Raw genomic sequence first — 24,306 nt, forward strand, 5'->3', positions numbered from 1 at the left:
TGTACTTACGTTTATAAAAATATGAAATTGCACAAACATACGCAATCCAATAATATCGTTACATCTTGTATATATTTATGTACAATTGTTGGATGGATTGGAAAAACGTAATAAAAAAATTATCTGTACGCAAAGATAACGATGCATCACTATCTTAGATGGTTTTCATATCATCGATGAATGATTTCATAAGCATCGTATTGTCTTCGATATTCACCTTCATCCGCATTGTGACAAACTTAAGAGGTGCAACGACAATACCAGTGTCACGACTATCGACAGTTCTGTAATTTCTACAATCTTCGTTCAATCAATATCTATGGAATCGTTTCTTGGACGTAATTATTCGATTATTGCCAATGCATTCAAACTTTCGTACATATAAACAGGTGAAATAATAAACGTCTAATTCAAATGTTTAAAAGCCAAAATATTTCATTTTTCAGGCATGGGGCTTAGACTTTCCGAAATTTAAGTGTTAAAGCAGATGAATCGTTTTCCGAAATCAATATTCACATCTGACAATTTAAACCGAGCGTCTCTTTAAAAATATTCAATATATTCAATGGAAAATTCCAAATTCTATTTTCTTTTACATCGACATTAACAATCAAATATAATTAGCATAAAGAGAAACGTTTTCCAATCTGTGAAAAAATGAAAGGTCACCTTTTGCAAATTAAGGTCACCATCTAGTAGAAAATAGTTTCGAAACCATATGAGAACGTTCTCGAATTTCCCAGGCACGTCGATAAAGAGATTTTCTACGCGAACCATGTGCGGCGTGCACAGTGCTGGCCTCGCGCAGCAACCATGAGAAATATACGAAGCTCATTGCCGGATTCGGAGACATGAATGCGTGGATCGCATATAATATCGGATGAAAAGGGAATGGCCGCTGCGGCACGATCTATCCCCACCAAAAACGCTGAACACCTGAGCGTCCCTGGGGGCAGCTCAGGAGGAACAGTCATTATTGCGCCAGTATAACATTCGCTTCCAGTTCTCTTGAACGAACCATCGAGTTTTCGAGACACCATCCACGAGATCACGATACGGCCGTGCTCACAATCGCCACGTTCCCTCGGTTCGTCGTTACGGAAAAGCAAAAACCGCGTGGCCGCCTCGAAACCGTCCCATCATTCGCTGAACGCGCGCGATACGATGAGATTGTTCTCGGCAAATAACGAAAATGTGACGTGAGATTGGCCTTAAGAGAGCCTTGGCAAGAACGTGACACGTTTCGCAGTCGGTCGTTCAGTGTGGCACGCACTCTGCCAAAATGCCAGTGAGAAGGACCAATTTTCATGCGTTCACCAGTGCGCTTGTGTCGGTACTGTTCTTGGTTTTGGTGGCGCTTCGCGTCGGCCAGGTAAGTTTGGCAATGTCCAGTCACGAAGTTCTACGCACAACACATTATGCAACGATTTCTTTTACATTGTCAATAAATGAAGTGCTTCATGAAATATTCGTAGCTGTTTTTATTGAAATAATTTTTATTTGCAAAATACTTTTATGTTACGATACATTATTAATCGATAGCCGAAGGAATCTTTCCATAGATGCAGATGTTTGGAGATAATTTCGTTTGAATCTCAATGATTTTTTACTCCAATCATATTACGACTAGTTTTTTGGATAGATAAGACCTCAATATCCGATAACCTTAATCAACTGTTATGAATTACGTATTAATTAGATTTTTGTGGACCTTTTTCTCGATGCCCCCATCGAGAAGTACACTATACCCGCCGGAATGCAGGCTTGATGCAGTTGCGCTGTTACCTGTATCGCTGTCGTTTATTCATCTGTGTATCGGCACGAGTTAAGATCAGTGATACGCGATCGTCGTTGGACAAATAGAACCGCAGGAAAATGGTCAAATCGAAATGGAAGATGACTGTTCTTTATCTTGCTGGGATAACGCGAGATGCATATAAACGCACGTTCGCCGACGATAAATCGCCGCGATCGAGTGCCGAGTCTCCAGCTGACTCATTCATCTCGCGCAAATACACTCCCGTCGCTTCTAAATCGGTGTCACTGACGTTCAACCGTTAAACAAATTAGAAAAATGTACAATAAACTGCAGTCATAAATCGGTTGTCATCTAACGATTCAAATAATTTACTAAAATCTTCGTCTATCATCTCATTAGGAGAATTAGGAAAAACCACAAGGATCCACAAGGACTGAACGGTACTCGAACGTAGTATCGCGAAATCGTTCTTGAAAAAAGCAGATCGCTTAGGCATTCGCGTGCTCACCACGCAATACGATATGATACAGTAATCTATCGGCAAGTAGGTACGCTAACCGCCGCAAACGTTGCTTTTCCACATTGTTTCGGTAAGAGCGCTGCGCTCTCTCGCCGAGAAAAATTCAGATAGACCGGCTGGAGCATGGCCAGCTTCGTTGGTTTCTACGAGAACGCGATACAGGAATGCATGTCCAGCGGGAGGGCTGCATCGTTGGATGGCACGGTTCTCTCTGTCTCGTTCCAGTCGAAATATATCGTACGTCGAAATGCCGCGGATCCTCTGGATCTGCCTATGGCCAGCAAGAATGCGGGCTACCACGAACGCGGCCACGCGTGTGCGTGTATCGATGGGACGGGCATCGAATGCGTGAATTGCACAATTACGTGTGCTGGATAAAAGAGCGAACAAACGAACGGTGTGTATTTATGCGTGAATTGAATGGGAGATATAGAAACATGTTTAAAGCTCGTACCAATGGAATGTAAATACTGGGTGAATATGAAAAACATTAGCATTATTCATCTCTTCTTCTAAGAAAATGATTCTTTTTAGAGGTACCTTGATATAAACGAAATCTTAAGCTATACATAAGCGAACTTTCCATTATGGATAATGCAGAAGCGTAAGTTGCTTCTACAAGAAATATCATAATCTCTGGGTGACTAGATATTTGTCTGGACTGGTTCATAACGCGTACATAACGCCCGATGCAACGAACACCCGGTATGTATCGTGCAAACGCGTACCGTTTAAGTGGGCAGTGAGAAACAATGATGCACACAGCCGCTCAGCCGTATACCACTCCTCGCGGACCGAACTTTTACTTAATTAAAAAATCTATTTAACAGGAAACTGGCCTTGCCTCATACGGGGTTATCTACTACGTAAATCGTAGATACAACTTGGCTTTGGTTCGAATCCCGCGCGTATAAATAGACCTTACTCTCGGGACTCTCTCCGTGAATCGAACGTCGTCTTTTTACGTACGCACAATTACGTCCGTGTCAGCGGCGAGAAAACGCATCGGGGGGATACACAGCGAATGTTATCGAAATCGGCGATATGCTCTGGAAAGCTTAGTCACACAAGAGATTCGAAAGCAAGTTGCGCAAGCTCGCAGGGAATGTTAATGGCGTTCGCTGGCTGTCGAGCTGAGCATCGGCGAATTAATTGCAAACGCTTGTACCGAACTTGCCAAGAATCTTAAGGCTCTTCTCATTTCTCTGCGATACTTGTCAATCGAGGACATTACCGATCATCCGTAATAGTAGGTGGCCTTATTAAAGCGTACGGCCTCGCGCTGATCAATTTACACAACGCCGCTTTATTAATATTTATGAGTTACCCTACCATATCACCGCGATATAGAACGCACGGACTCGATCTGTGACACGCCGAGGTGACAAGTTTGGGTTCGTTGAGCAATTATTTTGCGCTAATTTCGCTATGCTCCTTGCACGTGTATGCGCGATTGCGAGTCGTACGCTACCGTCTCGAAGAATAGAACGCAATAAACGAGGATAATCGTAAAATCACGCTACCGTTGCTTGATAATTCTACATTTTATTCAACAGATATTTCAACGCGCGTCATCCAATTCCAGCTAATGGTAACATACATTATGGAATAATTCTTGTATGGTCGAATTATGATCCGATTACGAGAATTTCCGGATGTAAAAGCACTGTGAATACTAAGCTTGCTGTTTAATTTTATTAACCGTAAATTTTTGCAAAAACTAGCAAAATTTCAGATTTTTGTTTTGACGAGTATTAAAATCGTGCAGGTGCTTTTAGTAAAATTAACGCTAATTTTCATTGCGGTGGAATGAACATGAAAGCACTTGCATACTGGCAGTAATTGCAAAACCTAGATTATGTTAGAAATTTTTATGAAATGAAAATATAAGTAAATTTTCTTTTCCTACATGGTACAATAAAATACATGTTAGAGCTTAACATTTAGTTTTCGTGAACAAATATCTTTCTTTAGTGAGTTATATAGTGCCTACTCTTTTCATGGCTCAGAGTAACAGATGTGTGTCACAACTGGTGTGACTACATACGGTAGAAAAAGAGCGCGATCCTCTTAGTTAAGTATTCAATCATGTCGAAATGACGCAACGCTAACTAAACATCGCCGCGTCGAAAGAAAAATCCATTCCTTCATCCTTGCACTCATCCGTGTGCGCGACATACCATTGCGCGTCCTCGAAAGCGACAGTCTCGCACAGAAAATCTTATGCTTCTCATATACCTATCTTATTTCTCAACAAGCGGAGGAATTCTCACTTTCCGCGAGAATTCCACGGGACGCTCTGTGAAATCCGCGATCAAGCATGTACACTCAGCATCGTTCCTTCTGTGGCAATCGACAGAATTTAAAGCGTGACGGCATCCCTCGCGTTTATTCCACCTTTGTAATCCTCTTACGTCGGACATTTTACGTCGGGCAGACAACTGTGCGGGTTCGTAAATTCAGCCGTTTATAAGTCCACAAACTGTGATCGAAAATCACAGTCGGATCACAACTACAATGCTCCAACGATGACATTCTATCCATTTTTGACACGTTGGACTTGGTCTAAAACCTTGGACTTAAGGATTATATTTTCGTATCGGTTTCGTACTGTGTCTCTTTCTGGAATGAAGTTTAAAGGTTAAATCAAACCGACGGATTCGTAACTATGATAGTATATGAATGTATAGATGTAATAGTAAATACGTAGATATGTTATTGAAAATATTATTCTAATCGGTTAGCTTGATAATACTGATTACAAGACCAGTTTGACGAATTAGAATATCAAATCTTAACCAGATGCAATAATATCGGAATGGTTTCTTCGGAAATGTTCCATGGTTTACCGAAGGCATGACGCAACGCACAATTAATTCTTACATGACACATATTATTTACGGTTGATCAATCGACAAGATTTTCAACGAATTCGTGCTCTTACTTGGATCTCTTTGAACGAATTCGTTGGTCGAGTAGGAGGATGGGCAAAGAACGAGCAAATGTTGTCGTAGGATTTTTTTCGTTTTGCTGCAGTGTAAGTGCACCGCCATATACAGAATCTTGTACAAAAACGGACAGAACCGTTGCATACTTTTCCTCTCATTGGCATGTCCATTTTGGGAGAACGAGCACGGACCAGATAGCGTCTCTGCCTACGCCACAGGGGCGACCTACGTTCGGCCGCGATAATATGTCTTTCGTTCGAGATTGCGAAAGGTACGAGAACGGGTACGAGAGGGTTACGAGCGCCGGGAGAATATCGACGATCCACCCAACGCACGGCTGGCTATAACTACTCGCAGCTGGTATATCATACGTTATATCTACATCGAAGATCAAACACGTACACACAACCGGCGACACGGAAGCATAACGCGTATTGTCCGATTTTAGACGACAGAAACATGTTCCAACGTTGCATATAAAATACTTTCTTTATTATGATAACAGTGCGATATCTATGGAGATTGGAGATTTTGTAACTAGGATATTTCTCGGTTCTCCTGGTTGATTATATGACATGGTGTTTCGTTAAGTTGGACTTATTGAGGTAGGGCTATTTCGAATACGGGTTCCACGGATTTATATGAATTTAGTTCAGGAATAACTAAGGGGAAGTTCTATGTTTTTGGAATAAGTGTAATTGTAATTCAAATAGTCAGATGTTCAACTGGTTATGAGAAATGCATGTTTGGAAGTTGGAAGAATTTGAATTATTGAAGAATAATGATGTGATAATAAGTTATTCTACACGACTGACAATAAGTGTGACCGAAGTGAGAATGACGATAATAAGATTTCAATTTTTTGAACAAATATGTCCAATGTTATTACTATAGAGATATGGACTATGTTATAGAATTTTTGTTGAATCATTTCATTTTCTCATAACTGATTGACTGCACACAAGTCCAAAGTAGTTACAGATTTTTATAAATTATTTAGAATTATTACTTTGCTAAATTTCGTTTAAATTAATGAGCATCACATCTGAAGTAGAATTAATGTTCGAATTAGTCAAATCAAATATGTATGAGGTTGCATCATCTACAAACACACTCTGATTACCTAAATCCAGTTGAAGAAATGAAATTTGTACAATCTTGATTAATTACGCTATTACGCTTTAAAAATGTTGTGGCACTCAGGTAACTGGACCAAATATGGCCGAACAGTTTATAACCATCATGCCAGTCTGCTCTTTTTCTCTGGCATCACTGCACTTTCGAACACACTGGTACGAAGTTCTTTTACATAGGAATGCAGATGTTCCAGGCTATGGAAAGATACAGCGTTAACGCTGCGAGGCGCCGTTTTTTCATCGATTTGCATTGGTAAATTCTAGAATGATCTGGCCGCTGGGAATCACGCATCGTTTCAGCGTTACGAGCTGCGCTGTGTATCAGAGCGAACGGAAACGGTGCTAATGATGACGCGTTCCAGCCACGGCGTGCATACTATGCATCGTACTACGTACAATACGCGATTTCACCGCTATTCCCGGCTTCATTATTTTCCCGCCTATCGAGATATTACTAAACGGCAATGAAAGTGAATATGTTTAAACAATGCTGTCGCTCATAATTCTTCATATATCATTTAATGCGTATAATGCGCGAAATTCATTTATTGACGAATCATCGCGATGAAAATTATGATCGTGAAAAAATAACATGGAGTGCCATGAACACATCTTTTTTTCTTGCACATTTAAATTTTCTATAAATATATGTAAATTCAAAGTTCAATGATAACCGGTGTGTTATGGATTTATCGTTATTAGAAATTAAGAGACATTACGTGTGTAATTTTGTGAGCGACGTAATTTCTGAAGTAAATAAATCTCAAAATTATTGTATGGCTATGTTCTCCAAGTTTGATCAGTTCAGACGAAATGCAAGTGCGCTTTTTCCTCAAAACAAACGCATGAAATAATACATGACATCCATATTTATTTAGAGACTATGGGTTTCTAAACTTTTATAACTATGTACTACAGTACTATGTTTATACTACATTTTATCTACAATTTTCTCAAATTATGTATATCGTCACTCACACCATCTTCTCCTGATATTATCATTTCATTAGAACAAAGATTTGCAGATTTTTAACAAGGTGTGCACCATATCTTTTGTTGTGCTTCTTGGGTGGCAAAGCCCAAGACAAAGGAGCTTCGAGCTCTGAATATTCTCGGCCACGCCGCAATTAATTCTTTCTTCATCCTCATTCTCGTTTTCTTAATGCCAGCGATGCTGACAAATAAGCACCGCACCGAGTATTCGTCTTCCTCCTACGCCGCAAGGCCAGCAAAGCGTTAATACCTCGTTAAAATATTTCTCGGGAAGCGTCGTAATTAAAGGCGATCCACCTAGTCACACCTTCTATCACCATCGTGTAAATCGTTGGACAAACACGAGGAAATAGTCGTGTAATTAATGCCTCGACTACTGAATAGATAACGATATCATTCCAAATATGAGGAACTGCAATGGTAAACGAAGTAAATACCAGAAGCAAAAGCTTCAAACAGATACAAGGGAACAGTATTTTTCTTAATGTGATAAGTTACATTATCTGTTACTTTAAAAGCTATGAACTTTCAGCGTTTATCACATTCAGAAATTTCAAGGAAGTATAAATAAAGTGTATTGAATTGGGTAAATTTATTTATTTGTATTTTACACTTTCATCTCTTTCAATCACGATGTAATTAGCATTTATCATAGCGGTACTCTTAAAAGCTTGAATAAATTAATAAATCGTTTACCATTCCAACTTCTCAATTACCAAACAATTTTAACAGTACCCAGCAACTTTTACCATTTTCTAATACCGACTCTCTTGTAATAGGACCAGTAGCTATTTCTTCGTCATTTTATATAGCGAAAAAAATGCAAGATCGTTAAATCCTCCGATGAAAAACCGCGTATTTAATATTACCACCGTCGGTGGAGAAGACTCGCTCGTTCCCAACCGGAGGAACACTGCCACAAAAGTTCGATTCTCTTGGTTCGTGGTTTCACCGGTGCTTCCTCGACTTCCAGATAGGATTCACGGACGCTTACATCTTTACGACAATGCCATTTCGTACGCGGCGAGATGTGTTGCCAGCGGACGGACTGTGCACGTACACGTCGAACACAAAGGGAACCCGGGGTACTGCACACGAAGCGTGAAGAACGTACCTCTCCGTCGATTTCGTCCTGGCGTCGCCCTCGGGAGAACTACGGATATAAATCACGATCTCCACTGACGTAGCTGATTTGCCGACTGCCGTGGGCAAGCCTATATGACTGCTCCACGGATCGAACCATGTCAAGTGTTTAAACTACCTATGGGCTCCGCTCCATGGAACCCAACGTGGTACCAGGGAGAGAAAAGGGATACGAAGGAAGAAGAAAGGCGAACGTACAGAGCGTTTCAGAGGAGGAATTGTAAAGTTTTGGAGGATATAATACGAATAATGATGCATAATTCATAGGCGATAGATATCGTGGAAACGTCTGTTTGAAAGATTATACGACTGAAAATCAGAGAAAAGGGATACAGATTGAGAGAAAAGACGAACGTATTTGAGAAAAGAGTTGTAAACTTTTGAAAATACGAGTAGTAATGATCCTCAATCTATAGTTTTCGAATAGATATCATAGAAATGTTTATTCGAAGATTATACGATTGCTCGTACCAACTGGTTTCTGCGAGTAATATAAATGTATCTGTTAGATATGCGAAGAAAGTGTGAAGAATCAAAAACATCGTAACTGACTAAAACGCGTATTCTCTTACGGGTCATTTATATTAATATAAACAGCCAACTTTTATACGCATGTTTGCCATGATCACCCTTGTTTAATCATAGATACTGCAATTGTCATTTCAGTGACAACCAAGTTAGCTTTGAAGCAACCTGTAAAACCACGAATCGTACCCCTCGAATTCCCTCGGTTCTACCGTTCGACTCGAAATCGAATTCACCTGGGCTCTGAATTCTTCATCGTTTTCTGGGAAACGAGGTAGAACGGCCCAGACTGCTGCATGAAATCACGCCGTTGTTTTAATGTCCCGTTCCTCCAGCCACGCACTTCCTTCTTCATCGAACTTCTTGCTGTTCTCTTTCTCCTGTTCGACGCCATTATCCATCGGTTAGCTCATCGATTTATGAGTCGAAGTTCCAAAGGACAATCGTCGGAAACATATCGCTACGCCGGATCTCTCGTAAACTCGGTGTCCCATCGAGTTTCGATACCTTCTTTATTTCGTACTTCCTTTCACGTGGCGTCACCCTTTGCAATCGAATCGTTCGTTGGGTACCGTAAAATACGCCAGTATTCGCCGCGTACGGAATCGTTGTTCTGCTGGAACAATAAACGCGCGCCGTGTGTTGCCGTTTGCAAATGTAATGATACTGTTTCGCGAAAGATAAACGGCACAGTTAAGAAAATAGTATCGGAGCAGTGATATCACTCCGTCCCGTTGTCATACTCACTCATTATCCGTGTCGTGCAAAATTATTGAAACGTTTTCATCCAGCTTTGTACGCTTGTTCCTTCGAATGTTTGGGTACTGTCCTCATGTGCAATATAGTAATTTGATTACGTTGTAGTAGAAAATTCTACACGTCAAAAAGATATCCATGAAATTGATGGAACGTATTCTCTTCTATGCTTAGTAATTTTAAATGAAAATTCATAAAAGTAGATTGTTGATAACTAAATGTGGATGTTTATGTGTATTTATTACAAGTTTTTGGAAAAATGTACAGTGACATATTAAATACAGTGATTGAAAGAAGTAATTCAAAATGAAATGTGGAATTTGCTAAAGATGTGCTTCACTGCATAATAAGGATATGTGCAAATATTTCTTGTAACCATTTCATAGAAGAATATATAAAATACTTGTTATAGCATTTGGTAGATAAAATAGATCTCAATCTTCCTTTAATATGGGTGAACGTATGAATTTACATAGATATTTGCAATCTCGTGTTCATAGTTAATTAAAATATTCAGTATACTGCTATACATTTCGAAAGATATCGTAAATTCGAAGCTTTTAAAACATGTTCTTGTGGAGTATACCTGAAAACTCAAGGACAGTCGTTTAGAAGTAAACTAGTTAATTTACAAATAAAAAACAAAATAAATATAACAGCTCGAAATCGAGTGGTTAATGAAATAGTGCATTTAACTTCTTAAGAACAATTTCGAAAGATTTATGTATAGCGCTCCTGTCTGGAAGTCAAGGCTTTCAAAGCCACGGGAGCATCGATTTCGCCACGATACGATAGCTGGACCAGTGACCTCAACCGGTCATAAAATCGAGCGTAGTTTTGCCTTTTTGCTTTTAAATTTCGTCGCTTTCACTTTTCGCCATACTTCTCCGTCTGGTCACTGGCTGCGGCTCTATCTTGCTCTTCGACGAATCCTTTCGTTCGTAATGTTTCTCTCTCAAGACGACGAGAAACGCTCGATCCCGTTTATTAATCGGAATGCGGCTCTGAGAGAAACGTCCAAGGCAGCACGCAATTCATATTCAGATTCGAAGTTGCAAACACGCCAACGAAGTTGTAGAAAAAATATTTTATAATTATGATCAATCATAAATAACATCTTTTTTAAATCATTTCTTTTATTCTGATTATGTTATATTGCGTATTTGAATAATTTGATTTGAAATGAATATAAAATTAATGATGATAGATAAGAATCTAGCAATTTCTAGCCATTTTAGATTCTGATAAGAGAACTGGAACTAATTGCAACGATATCATGATATTTTAATAATTTAATCGGCTTGATGAGTGGCTAGCGACAGAGTAGCAGAAGTTGCACGTGAAGATGAAATATGTATTAATTGCTATGCTTTTATTGCGCTTGCACGAACTGCTTAAACTCGATGTAGAATTAATCACGACGAAAGAGAGGCTCCCTTTCTTGGAATTCCGATAGAAGCTGTGGAAACATACGTTATTTTCATTTCAGTGGTTTTATATTCATCGCAGGCTTAACGGCGCGACGTCGGAAAGTATCCGATTTTCTTTACCCAGACACAAAAAGATGATTCTCTTTCAATCTGTCTAATGAGTTATCGTTGAAGATTAAGCAACCATACAGTCAGCCGCGATAAACGATCCGCCGTTGATACAACAATTTATTAATAAGCATGCTTGGGTCCGAGCGTAAGTCTACGAAATTTGCAATCGTGTCAGAGATTAATTAAAACCGCGTAGAAAAGGCTGTCGAGGTACCGAGATTCTCTGGGCTTTATTCGCCATGTATCGTTCATTTTAATTTCTTCCATGTGTGCCCGCGATTATTAAAGAAGAGCTTCTCGCTCTACGAGAAATTACATCGACCGCCGCCGCTGTAAGATTTATTAATTGCACCGTACGTACGTTCCTCATTCAGGTTTTAACAGTTCAATTAAAAACAGCGATAACTGGACTACGATATTAACATCGACCTCATCGATTAAACGCCATATGATTATACAGAATTTGTATTTCGCGTGATACTTCATCGTTCAAAAGTACTCGGACACTTGCTTCTTTATATTATAATAACTTTGTATGATAGCATACTATGGCACTATCGAACTGATTTTTAAATATACTATACGCAATAATTAAATTGACGTTTGTAATTTTTAAAATTGTTGGAAATATTTTGGTACCTCACGAGCTTATTGTTCTTAGATATTTTAATTTGTGAATTATGATCTACATTAAAGAAAATTTCCTGGTTAGATGAAAAGACTTCTGATGTTAATGCAAGGGATGGTATTATAAAATATAATATTAAATATATGCAGATATATACAGATATATACAGACATACAGTAAATAGCAAAATATATTATTTCTATCCTTCAATGGGTAATTTAAATCTACAGTGTGTTAGGTAGTAAACGCTGCTTTTGATTATTAATTCATCATTAACTTATATTCACTTTCAATTTCAAAATTCATTTTGATTAAATTCACCATCTTATTTTGCCATATACATTTGAGTATTCTTTCTATAAATCCGCTGTATAAACGATTACGTAGTATATGCATATACATATACATATCTATTGTATTAAACTGGCGCCATAGTTCCTTTGTTCGTATCACGATAAAAAATCATTATGGTAAAAATTCACCGAGATAGGTAACATCGTAGATGCTGTAGGGAACAGCATCGGCATCCACCCGTTCAAACACCTTAACATTATTGAAACTTATCGTTTATATATTTATCGACGCAGGTGGTGAAGGTAATAAGCATCGTTGCTCTCGCGCCACGCGCGTTTCGTATAATCGTAATAATTTCACGCAATTCACTTTCGCCATTCAATAACACGCATGCAGAAAGCGTATAGTATACACCCATACACTGACCATTAGCCAACACCGATGTATAATACCACACATATATATATATAAATGCGTTCGCGCGATCTCTTGCGGTTATTAAACCTACGATACGCGGTCATACGTGTGAATGTATTCATGACCGTGCGTGTGCGTTTCTATTAGTTCGTAATATATACGATAAGAAACAAACTCGTTACGAATCTCATCTCCGCGTTATTTGCATAAGGCGTAATCGGTTACTTTTCAGAAAGAAAGCGGATTCCTTGGCGCGAAGATTTACGTAACTGAAGACGACAGAATCGATCGCTTGAAACACAATGACGCACAACAAAAGAGTAAAATAATGGAATACCATTAGCCGCTATACAAATTTAACGTCTAACGTTTCATGGTATACTATACAAATTTCATAAAAACGTGACCGACATCCTATACGTATTGTCGAGAACGAAGGGGTGAAATCAATATTTTCCATCGTTAAAATTGCAAGTGGTAATAATACGAGGATCATATAGACATCGTTCGGTTTCAACAGAGCAAGCTTTATGGGCTGTTTTTCTGCCACGAGCAAACTGATTAGAGGAACGCTTATTGAAACGATTGTATCGTTCCTAACTACCAATGCAACCGATCATGCTGGCTATAAAAGTACATATATGTTTCTCTATCGAATTAAGTCGATATCCATCAGCAGTGCGCGTGTTCAAATTTACAAGGTCTAACGAAGGTAACTCAATATATTACGCGCTTACACCACGTTCCTTTCATCGTTCCACTAATTGCGTCGAGTGCATCAAATATGCTTTCACTTGATGTTTCAGAAGAAAATCACGGAGGCTCTCTTCGAGCGCATTGTCTCGTGAACGACGCGGAACATAATAGAACGGAATGCGGGAGCTCTCCCGCGAGTCGAACGCTCGTTCGCACACAGAGCGGAATCTTCTGCGGATCGCACACTTTCACGTGTCCCGACTTTTCTTTCGAACCGTTTCTACCATGCGTAAATTTAACAGACAGCGTGCCAGGGCCCGGTGCACACTCTGCTTTCACTTACACGCTTTCGGGTTTCGAGAGGATCGCGCTCCCGTAAAAGTGGGAGGAGATGACGCGCCTGTTCGATCAGATACCGCGAAACTTAAATTTACAATTACTTCCGACGATGGTTAATCTGATAAATTCCGAGTCGAATTATTGAACGGACGAGAGCGAGTTCCATCTCCTACAAAATGTCTTGTAGCTTTCGCGAGGCTCCTCCCAGTTCTTAAATATTACAAACAATTAAGCCAATCGTGGCCATTGAGGCCTTTTTATGAGGTGAGTTCCTTGCGATGCGGGTTTTAATTTATCGTTTTTAACGAAGATTGCGTTGGGTTATGTTTCTTTTTGTAAAATGAGGACAATTTGGAAAATAGTATGGGCAAATGTTAAACATTTGAAATACTATTGGTATATGATAAAGCGATGCCACTTTTATTTTAAATAATCTTATAGTTTGTAGTTGGTTTGTCTAGTAGTTCAAGTTAGTTGCAAGATAATTTAAACAACAATATACGTATGAATATTTACGATAAGATGGATAACATTGTACATAGTTTTTTACATTTCAGACTTCATTCGTTAATTTCACAATCACGGTATCCAAACCTAAGTTTTGGAGCCAATAAGTTCGTAATTCTCATAAACCGAATTTACCTTGAACAATATACCATGTATTTCGAAAGAAACTGCACGACAAATATGTCTGTTCTCTTCGACCAATCAATCAAAACTACATCTTATGTTGACTCACGACAAAAAGACTATAAAAAAATGTATATGTATATATATAAATATTTACTGATGGCGATGAGAAGGAAATCGAAGTTTCACCGAGTCCCCCTCTCAATCAGAAATTTCTTCGAGGATCTTCCTTCTCAGAAGTCATTTGTTTGTTCGCGTACCGTTCGACATAACCGTTTTCCTGAATGCTTCCGTGTAAACGGTCATTATTAAACAATGTGTGTGTTAAACAATGTGCCGTTAAACGTCCAGGCATAAAACTTGCCAAACGATCGGATTGCAAATTGTACGACGAAACGGTGAGCGCCATTTCTGGCGAAAATACCGCTGGCTTGAGTTTCGGTGGACGCGAAGAAAAAGGAGAAAAGGAAAAGAACAGGAAGAAAGGGAAAAAGAAAAGAAAGAAAGGAGGGAGAGAAAATCGACGACACAGACGGTTAGACGAAAGAACCTGAAGAAGGCAGGGTCAATAACATACGTTTCGGCTGTCTCCTTCTTCCTTTTTCCTCGCAAGATAATTCGAGAGCTGGCTCGAGCCCTCTGGCCAAAGAATGCGCTTTCTACGTTGCATGTATCCAGCGTACGTGCAAGCAGTTTGCATTGACAAACGCCTTAGAGCTCTGCCTGTAATAATCGTAAAGAAAAGGAACAAAACGGAACGATACATCTGATAACGTCGTAATTGTTATATTAATGTCTGGTAGTCTGCTTTGTACGTAATTTTATCGTTCGGAGGTGTTGCATGATCGCCACGTTACCTTGAGGGACGTATTTCTTCGTAATGATATAATTCGTGTTTCGGACACGGCCCAATTGTAAGTTAATCGGAAGTATGTGTTTTTCGGGTTTACTCGACCATGTAAATAAAGAATCATTTGGAATCATAGTTATAAACTCGAGCAGTTAGAGAAAGATTCTTAACAGACACTTCATAGATACTACGGATTTTCTTTCTAAGTCAAATCAACTCGTGAGATCGCTCTTTATTTACGAAAAAGGTGTTCGAATTCTCTTCTAATTAATTCAGCGCTCTATGAAAATAAACTTTCACGATGCATTTCTCATTATTGTTCTTGTTGTGCTGTCGATGGTACAGAGAAAATTAATTAATAATTAGTTCATTAAAATCACGACTCTACTTTCAACACACTGATATTTTAAGGCATTATATGCGTATTTTGTATAGTGTGTACCTCCTTTTTGTATAAATTCTCAATCGTGCAACTTTGAAACGCTCTATACTCTCGAACGTTTAAAGAATGCAGACGATGAGTGGTGAGAAACTGATATACTTCCTTTTCAAGTTCAGGTTCCTGTGCGTTGGCGAACATATTGAGGGACAGAGAGTGTTTTCATAAAAAACAATGGTACATCGAACGTGAAAGAAGGTCGGGAGGCATGTAAACAATTACTGCAAGTTGTTTCTTGAAACTTGCTTCCTCAGGAAGACCGGTGGCATTGTAAACGCCTGTAGTATATTACAGTTTGCAAGTGTGACACAGCAGCATTGTTCCACGGAGACGTGACTTCCTCGTATTTTTCAATTACTCGGCCGTACCACGTGCTGTTCCGCGCACGTTTAGTATTTTTCCAGAGCTTCGTTATAACTTTCCGCTTGGAAGACTTCCCAGTGAATCAAAAAAGATCATCACCGTTCTATGTACGGTATTTATTTCTACGAACAAACGACAGTTTTATAGCGATCATACTTTTCAGAATGGAAAGACTCCATTTACTGGAATGAAATTTTAATTAGTGCTTGATTAAATGAATTACTGTCAATTGAATCCAATTAATCGTACGTTTAATGTTTTTAGTACAAATAAAAAATTGTAGGTAGTAGAGAGAATCACTGAATTCCTATTATGCGAATTCCAGATACAGTGACTCACAAATATGCTTGAACACACTGAACACAATAAAAACCTACCTGTACATACGTAATGAAACATTTAGAGTAAAAGCGAACCACGATATTCAACAGATTGAGTAATTCATTGTCTAAAATGGATGTGAGCAGAAAATATTCACTGCAGTAACTGTTTTCGTTATGCTTCCTGACGAAGGGTTTGATTTGGGCAAACCAAATTATTTTATGTTTGTATGATTCATATAGCTTATTAGAATAAAGTTATTAGGAAGAAATGAATGATGCATTACGTTAAGAAAGAATACGATTTATAATTAATCTGCTTTTGCTCTCTTTGCCTCGTTTGATGGTAAATATTCAAATACTTTCGTGAGTCACTGCGTATAAACTGTCTATTTTTCGATAGATACAAGTAAGTATCCACTGTGACCAAAAAAGGAAGAGTTTGAAAAGTTTTAAACAACACCCCGGCTTATCCTCCGGCTACTTCTACGAACTTGGATCGAAATGTGCAATACGTACGGCTCCCGAAGAACGATAAAAAGAATCGGAAATCCTGATAAACTACGGCCATCCAAAGAGAGCAGTAAAACTTTCTTTCGAAACCCCTTTATCTCGAACAAGCAGAAGTTTCACGGTTTAGCGGCGGTGTGTACTCGAAACCCTATACCTATTCACGTATTTAATAAAACCGATACGGCGAAGCGAAGGTTCGCGTATGTCCGACGTTTCGATAAGTCCGCCAATATATTTCATTCGATTCGGAAAAAATAGTTGCCGCTTCACAGTCGATACTATTCCGCCCTCGTTCCTGCGGTTCGCATACTTGCCCCATGGGTGTGTACTATCGGAATGTGTTGAAACATTGCGGCCACAAGGCGGTTGGATTAAATCTTGATACATTGCCGCTATCCACGCGTAAAATTCGCGCTCGCGCGTGGTGTGCTCGCGCACACACACCTCTATGAAGATGTAGTTACACAGTTTCGCCTATGTAGACGAAGCCGAAAAATTCATTGATTTATCGACCGGGGTTTTGATTGTCGATAGCGTGCATTCTATCGTAGCGAATTACTAAGTGGCCACTTGCCCGCCACGGTTTCTTGTACATGAATTATTCTATTTCGTGACCGGTCGTCGCGCGTCCGCGCCGGCTAATTGTTGCTTACCCCGTGGACGAGTAAAATCGCTCGTTAGCGAGTTACATCGATCGTTGATCCGTTCGAACGCCGCTTCCAGCCCGTGTTCCTCGTGTCCCACGCGAAATTCGCCAACAACCCGACACGTTCTAGATGTTATCTAACCAACACGCTAGCTCAGATCGCGTTAACTTTCGTTTATATAAGCAGCCGGTTCCGTGATGTCACCCTCATTTTCTTCTGCCCACTATTCTCGTCTCTCCGTTACCTGGACAAGGCACAGTGTTCAGCAATTGATTGCGTCACTTTAGACATCAAATGGGGGGCGTGTTCCATGGCGTGAGCACACGTTTTTTACGTCTCCAACGCAGGAAGAAAGCTAGGCTCGCTACAATGTCGACTTGGATTAACGTATAGCACGCGACCATAGTTTCGCGTGAATCCACCAGAGGAGATGTATAAAAGATTTCGTGTAATATCAAATGTTGCGTGCATTTACGACCCGCCCAATGATCGTGAATCATAGTAATTACGCACATACCGTGATTCTCCTTACGATCGTAGAAATTAGAAAAGACCGCTGCGTTTCTTATAACGATGCAATGGTAGAGCCGTGTTCTTCATTGGAGCTTGTCTCACATTCGAAGCCTCGAGGACCTCTGGTCTCGTTTCTTCTCCTGCCGGCCTCTCCTTGAAGTATTCGTTAATTGGAGCTACCGTATCGATTACGTAAAGCCTCGGGTCTCAAGCGTATACTCGCAATCAGCCTATAATTAACGCATTCTTTTTTCCAATAATCGCAAGTCTCGAAAAATGAATTCGTTGTTGTTTGCAATACGACTGGCAAATAGATAAGTAGGCTAAACATATAACGGACGATAACGAAATAACAAGTCTAAGATCACAACTAACTTTAGTCAAGGTATATTACGAAAATACGAACGATCCACGACGGTCGCGTTAACCAATGGAACTAATTGTTTCGAACGAAAGAAGTTGGCATAAAAAGAAATTCGGAAGGATATCATTGGTCAGTGTCGAAAGGAAGACAAAGGCGGTCTGAGTTTTGGTATTCTAAGGATAATAGAATATAGATGGCGAAAGAGATAGGGATACCACAAGCATGCAGAACAGAGACCGAAAAAGGAGCAATCAGCAAAACGCAAGAACGCGCGTATACGTTACCATGTCGTGCTCTCATAATCGATTAGCCGTCCGCGAGGAGAAGGAATCCTTTTCTGTAACCCAACACGTCTCTGATCTTTCTCTCTTTTTCCGCGGAGAGAGGCCACTGAAGCATTTAGGACCGTTGGCCTTGCAACCGCCTACGTTCCAGACCTTTGTCTCGCTTCCAAGAGACTCGATGCTTGTCGCGGTGGCATCTCTTTCGCTCGTCTCTAGCTCGGTTCTATTTTATTGTTGGCGTATATCCGTCTGGCACTTCAGGACGTACTTATATGTATACATGTCTACCATATACCATGGCAAGAACGTGGTGAGGCCACATGAAATTGAAAGTTAGCGTGGGTCGATAGCTGCCGCCCAGACCGGTCCAAGTTTACTTGGGCATTAAGTTAGCGATTGGCACGAGAAAATATCACCGATCTTTCGTTATGACTCAAGAGCTTCGATGGGTATGCATGGCAGAGCAAAAACTCGTGAATTTCGATCGTTTTCTATAGGGGTATCCGGTACATAATTCGCCATGGTCACGAGAATTCTTCTCCTTGTCTGATTATAATTAATTAAATAATTTATAACCACGAGACGAACGGTGGACGCTTGAGGCCTGGTATGCGATCTCTAAAGGGCAAGGGGCAATTAACTGACTATAATTAAAGCTGGCAGACTAATTAGTCTGGTATGTTAATATTAATTATGTCTTGGTTAATTTTTTTGTATCTTTTTCAACCGCGATTCTCACTGTTGCTATCTCCAATTGTCGATATATCTGTACTATACGCAAATGTTGGAAAACGAAAGTGGAGAAACGAGCTTTACCAGCGAGTCTTCCTTCAGATTGAAAATCGACCATCCCGATGTATACATATTTTGATATTCGTTTTCACTGCTTATCTTTGCAACAGAGTAGAGAATATCTTTGTGCTGTTATATTCTAGTTGCAAGTGAATCTCTTAAAAACTAAACTAATCAATTACGTTTCTTTTCCTTAATTCATTAAATTCAAACATGATAAGTATTCAACTCTAAAAAAAATCGAAGATTGATTATTATATGCAGAAAACAATTCTCAATTTGAACACAAATTTGAAAAAATAATATTTATGATACCATCGTTTTTCTTTACCTTCCAATATATGGAGTTGATTAGTATGGCTCTTGGCTGACCTAGATATCGCTTAGCGTTCATTGAAACAACTACGGCAACAAGCGAACAACTTTAGTAACGATCTACAGTAGTTGAATTCGTTACCAAAGTTTTGTACGATCAGGCTCTCTGCTGTCAAAAGTCAATGTAATTCTTGTTCATTCGCAGGTTACCGGACAATTATTGGATACGGAGTTTCAACCGACGGTTACAGCGACATGTAAGGCTGGCCATATGACGATACGAGTGAACTTGAATCAAAGTTTCGTGGGAGCTATTCATGCCAGAGATTTTCGGACGCCGCAATGTATGGCACCCGGAAACGGCTCTACACATGCCACGCTCGCCATTAATCTTCTCGCGCCCAAAGGCTCCCCGGATTATTGTGGCGTTTTGGTAAACAACGTAAGCGATCTTTTCCATTTCTATGATTAAAACTCAAATACATATTGATACCACTTTTCAATGTGAAAAGATCTACTTGCTGAAACAAATGCTTTAAAATCGAAAACTAAGGTCAGGTAAGACAAATGCTCAATTTACTGTCACATTTTAAATTCGTTTTTGATCTTCAGATATTCCGAAACAATCTGTATAACTATGCTCGCGAAACGATATCACAGAAATATCAGAATAGAACACCGCGTTCAACTCTTATTACTTCGACCGATAATATCAGGAGACTCTATTCGTTTGGTGGAAAACGTCGTCCTTCATTAAACGCGCTCGCAACAAATTCCCCTTAATCCTGTTGTAATTCTTGCAGGACACCGAGGAGCGGTCCATTCCTATCGCGGTGAGGATACACAAGACGTTAGAGCTGGCGGACGATAAATTTTACGTGATCACGTGCGGAAAAGCTGGATTCAAAAATGCCAAGTACATATCACAGTTTATTAATATTATCCTGTATCTCGGTGGAATCGCCAGTAATCCACGAGAGTGGATTGCTACACAGAAAGACTTTAATATCCTAACACGACACGATAATTTCTTTGCGCAGGAACGAGACCTCGCTAGTATCTTTGCGCCTTTTGGACGGAGGCCACAAAGTGCAAGAGGCTATTTATGGTCACAACTACACTTTGCGTGCGGAGATCTCGCGACCAGATGGTTCGTACACAGCGTTCCTTACTCCGTTTCACTCCTTACGTTTAATTGGAATTAACGAGCACGCGTAGCGCGTGAACGCGACCGCGCGTTCACGCGTTCTCATCGATCTTTCTCATTTGCAGGAATGTACGGAATCAAAGTAAAGTCGTGTTTTGCGTTCAACAAACGAAACAGCAGCGTACAACTGATCGACGATAAAGGGTACGTTTTACATCCACCCCGTTTATCTTCATTTGTTCGTCCTCTAGGACGAATTCATTTATCAAAATCGTTCGTGTACCTATAAAGTTTGTGGAAATCTAATCTATAATAGTTACGTAAAACTGTCGATTACTTTTTTTCAAACGGGTCAATGATAATTCCAACAGAGTTACATAATCTCGATATGAATTTTGCGCGATTCAAGCTGTCACGACTGCGATCACGATCATAACCGGTTGCGTAACGTTCATTTTCCATAACAAAGGTGTCCCGTAAAGGCTCGGGTCATGACGAAATTCATCTACGATCGAAACACTGGCCTGGCGGATGCGACATTGTTCTCGATGTTCCGGTTCCCTGACAGTCCGCAGGTGCATTTTCAATGTGACATCGCCGTGTGCAGAGGTAAACTGATTCGCTGAATGATTTCCGATTACGGCCTGCTTCGATCTGGGTTACAGCGTGCCGTTCAACTCGGCTCGGCAATTAACATATACCCTCGAAACTTTCTTTGGACGTTTAGTAAACGCGTTATTCGAACGGACACCGACAACCATAGTCGTATCGCGTCTAGGTTCGTTCGATTACGCTTCCTACTTTGCAAGAAGAGATTTCAGAACGCTTTCCTCCCGGTGGTCGAACGAGTGTCGAACGGTAAATAATGCGTCGTAATAGATAACAGGTGAAACGTAAAACGGTTTATCTTCTTTTCCACTAGGAAGCTGCGGTATCCCCGTTTGCGAAGGCGATAACGAGGAAGATATAAAGGGAGCGTCCTTAATTAATGGGCAAAGCGTGAGCGGCGAGGAAGGAGTGCTCCTAGCCGGCACGAGCGTGTTCGTTCTTGACCCTGGTCAAACGCCATGTAAATATCGCACCATACTTTTCATACTATACTATCGCTTCCTGCTTACTCCGTGGATAACACCGCGTGATTATACTCATACCTCCTCCTTGAACTCCTACCTCCGGAGTTGAATTAATTAGCCACCACGCAGCAGGTTCTCCATTTCGACGAGATTCTCTGTTCTCAATTTTCTACAGGAGAGGTTTCTTATAGTTGTTAACGCGGTACTTGTTTCATAGCCGTTCAGACATTGTACGAGGATGGCAGCGTTCACCCGTTATGGTTGCTGTGGCTGGCAGTAGCTCTTGGCATTCTGTTCCTCATCATGCTGATAATCAATATATTCCTCTGCTCCGCGATGACCTGCAGCTGCACCAGGACGGACATTATCGAGAAAGAGCCATCGATTATCGAGGACTACGATCCGTATCGTAGCTGGCATGGCTCCCAATACGGCTCGAGGTTCGATTTTATTTCTCATTGGAACGACGTTTCAGATCGTAAGAACACGAAGACGAAAGATTCCTTGAAATTCCACGGAACTTGTAATTACCCCGAAGGCGAAAGAGATTCTCTTTTAGTGCGGAGTGTAATTGAGATGTTTAGAAAAGGAGGATTCGAGGAATTTGCGTGCTTCGAATTGATTGAAACACGGTAGTGAATTCTTTGGATCGATTGCTAGCTTGTTGAAGGGAAATAATGAATATTGCTCGCGTGAGCTAAAGGAGCATCTGAAATGCTTAGCGAAGAAAAAATATTTCTTTCTTTTCAAACATATTTTAGTCAATTTAATATTGCTCGTGAAACTTGATGCTACTTCGTACGTCATATTTAAAAAATATTATGGCCTTTAATTATTGCCTTTGTATTCGAAATGACTAATCGTCTACGTGTTTGATCTATCAACGCATTGTCATCGAGATTATTTTTAGCAACGATCGAACACTCGACTGAATCATTGTCTGTGTTTAGGTACTCCTTAAACGGGAAGCAAGGATATGCTTCCGGAGGATCGACGATGAATTCAACCAGGTCGATATCGACGAACAGCGATCACTACGCCATAGTCCATTCAAGGCCAGGGAGCAGATATTCCGGGCCAGGTCAGAAGCATCATCACCATCACAGAGGGCCGCCGTCAAACATCGGCTCGCACTATTCTGGAAAATAATATTCATCAAACTTACATATATAACGAAAAAAGAAAAGATGGATAGAACAAACTATCATTTTGATTAATGTTTCGAACATAATTGAAGCTCTTTTATAACAACGCAACCACGCGTAACGGGTATCTAGATTTGATAGAGTCATTGCTCACACTGTTCAAAGACAAACTACATGAATATCGAGATAATAGACAATGGTTGATCCTTGACTCGAAACAAAAGCATACAGACGCGTTGCAATAATATGCTTGATTATATTCTTAACAAAGAACAGTAATGAACACTTACGCTGTTTGGGAATTTTTTTCGCGTTAAGGATTGACTTACGTATAGCTTGATACGTCCTCAATAGTTACTACTAATATATGATACACTTAGTTCGCAATTCCTGCCTTCAAAGAGTATTTTTGTATTAATATTCAACTATCGTCTGACTCGTACTCCCGTTTTCTCAAAAAGGCAGGAAACTTGAGAAAGATCAAACATTAATTTGTACGCGGTTTTGTACAATGAAATAACACGTTTCATTCGTAGGTATATCGAGATATGGCAATCCGTTCCATTTACTTTTAGTATCTCTGTACGAGAGAAGGTTCTTCAACTAAATCGTATATGTATCATATGATAGTCATAAATATAGGTACTTAGCATTCTTTTTTTACTATGTTGCGTAATATCTACTTAATTAAGATGGAATTAGACGAACGCTTTTGTACATAAAATCATTAATCAGAAACATCATCCTTTGTCCTAGCGACGTGTAGGAACGTTCTTTCGTGCGCATGTATGGTTCTCGCACCGTTCAACTAGAGGTGTTATCATCATAAACAAAATTTGTATTTTATATAAAAAAAAAGAAAAAAATCTATGAATTTTGGAAAATAGGTCGAATAAAAAATGTAGTAACTTGAAAATTAATCTGTCGCGGATAACAGAATAAATTTTACATTTTATACAAAGAAAGAAGAAAGAAAATCTACTAATTCTAGACAATGGAACAAGAAATAGACTTAGAGAGTCACTTCGTTTTTTCATTGACACGAATTTTTATTGTTACAGCTCAATGAAACATTCCATGTTCAACGAGTTACAAGTATATGCCTTTTTAAATACAGTAAAAATGTAGAAAAAGTTTCTGGAAACGTTTATTCTACCTGGACCCATTCAAATCTGCAATTTTCGAACGATGCTAAAATTTATTCCATGAACAAGAT

The 24,306-nt window shown here is 39.7% G+C and overlaps 1 protein-coding gene across 1 annotated transcript; it reads left to right on the top strand.

Annotated features, from left to right (window-relative positions):
• The first annotated feature begins 967 nt into the window (after positions 1 to 967).
• On the top strand, positions 968 to 24,223 carry LOC122573306. The gene is made up of 9 exons (XM_043739459.1): positions 968 to 1,372; positions 19,931 to 20,167; positions 20,529 to 20,641; positions 20,766 to 20,875; positions 20,998 to 21,076; positions 21,342 to 21,481; positions 21,795 to 21,941; positions 22,163 to 22,385; positions 22,896 to 24,223. The coding sequence occupies exons 1-9, from the start codon at positions 1,283 to 1,285 to the stop codon at positions 23,092 to 23,094; spliced, it is 1,338 nt and encodes a 445-aa protein (XP_043595394.1). The 5' UTR covers positions 968 to 1,282; the 3' UTR covers positions 23,095 to 24,223.
• Positions 24,224 to 24,306: the final 83 nt, after the last annotated feature.

The sequence above is a fragment of the Bombus pyrosoma genome, linkage group LG12 (genome assembly GCF_014825855.1).
Source record: "Bombus pyrosoma isolate SC7728 linkage group LG12, ASM1482585v1, whole genome shotgun sequence".
Lineage (NCBI taxonomy): Eukaryota > Metazoa > Arthropoda > Insecta > Hymenoptera > Apidae > Bombus > Bombus pyrosoma.

What these genes read in the sequence shown, in the direction of transcription:
- LOC122573306 (XM_043739459.1), top strand. Translation starts at nt 1,283, where the DNA reads ATGCCAGTGAGAAGGACCAATTTTCATGCGTTCACCAGTGCGCTTGTG. An exon ending in GGAGATCTCGCGACCAGATG is followed by an intron (nt 20,876 to 20,997) that starts GTTCGTACACAG and finishes TCTCATTTGCAG; the next exon opens with GAATGTACGGAATCAAAGTA. An exon ending in TGACATCGCCGTGTGCAGAG is followed by an intron (nt 21,482 to 21,794) that starts GTAAACTGATTC and finishes CTTTTCCACTAG; the next exon opens with GAAGCTGCGGTATCCCCGTT.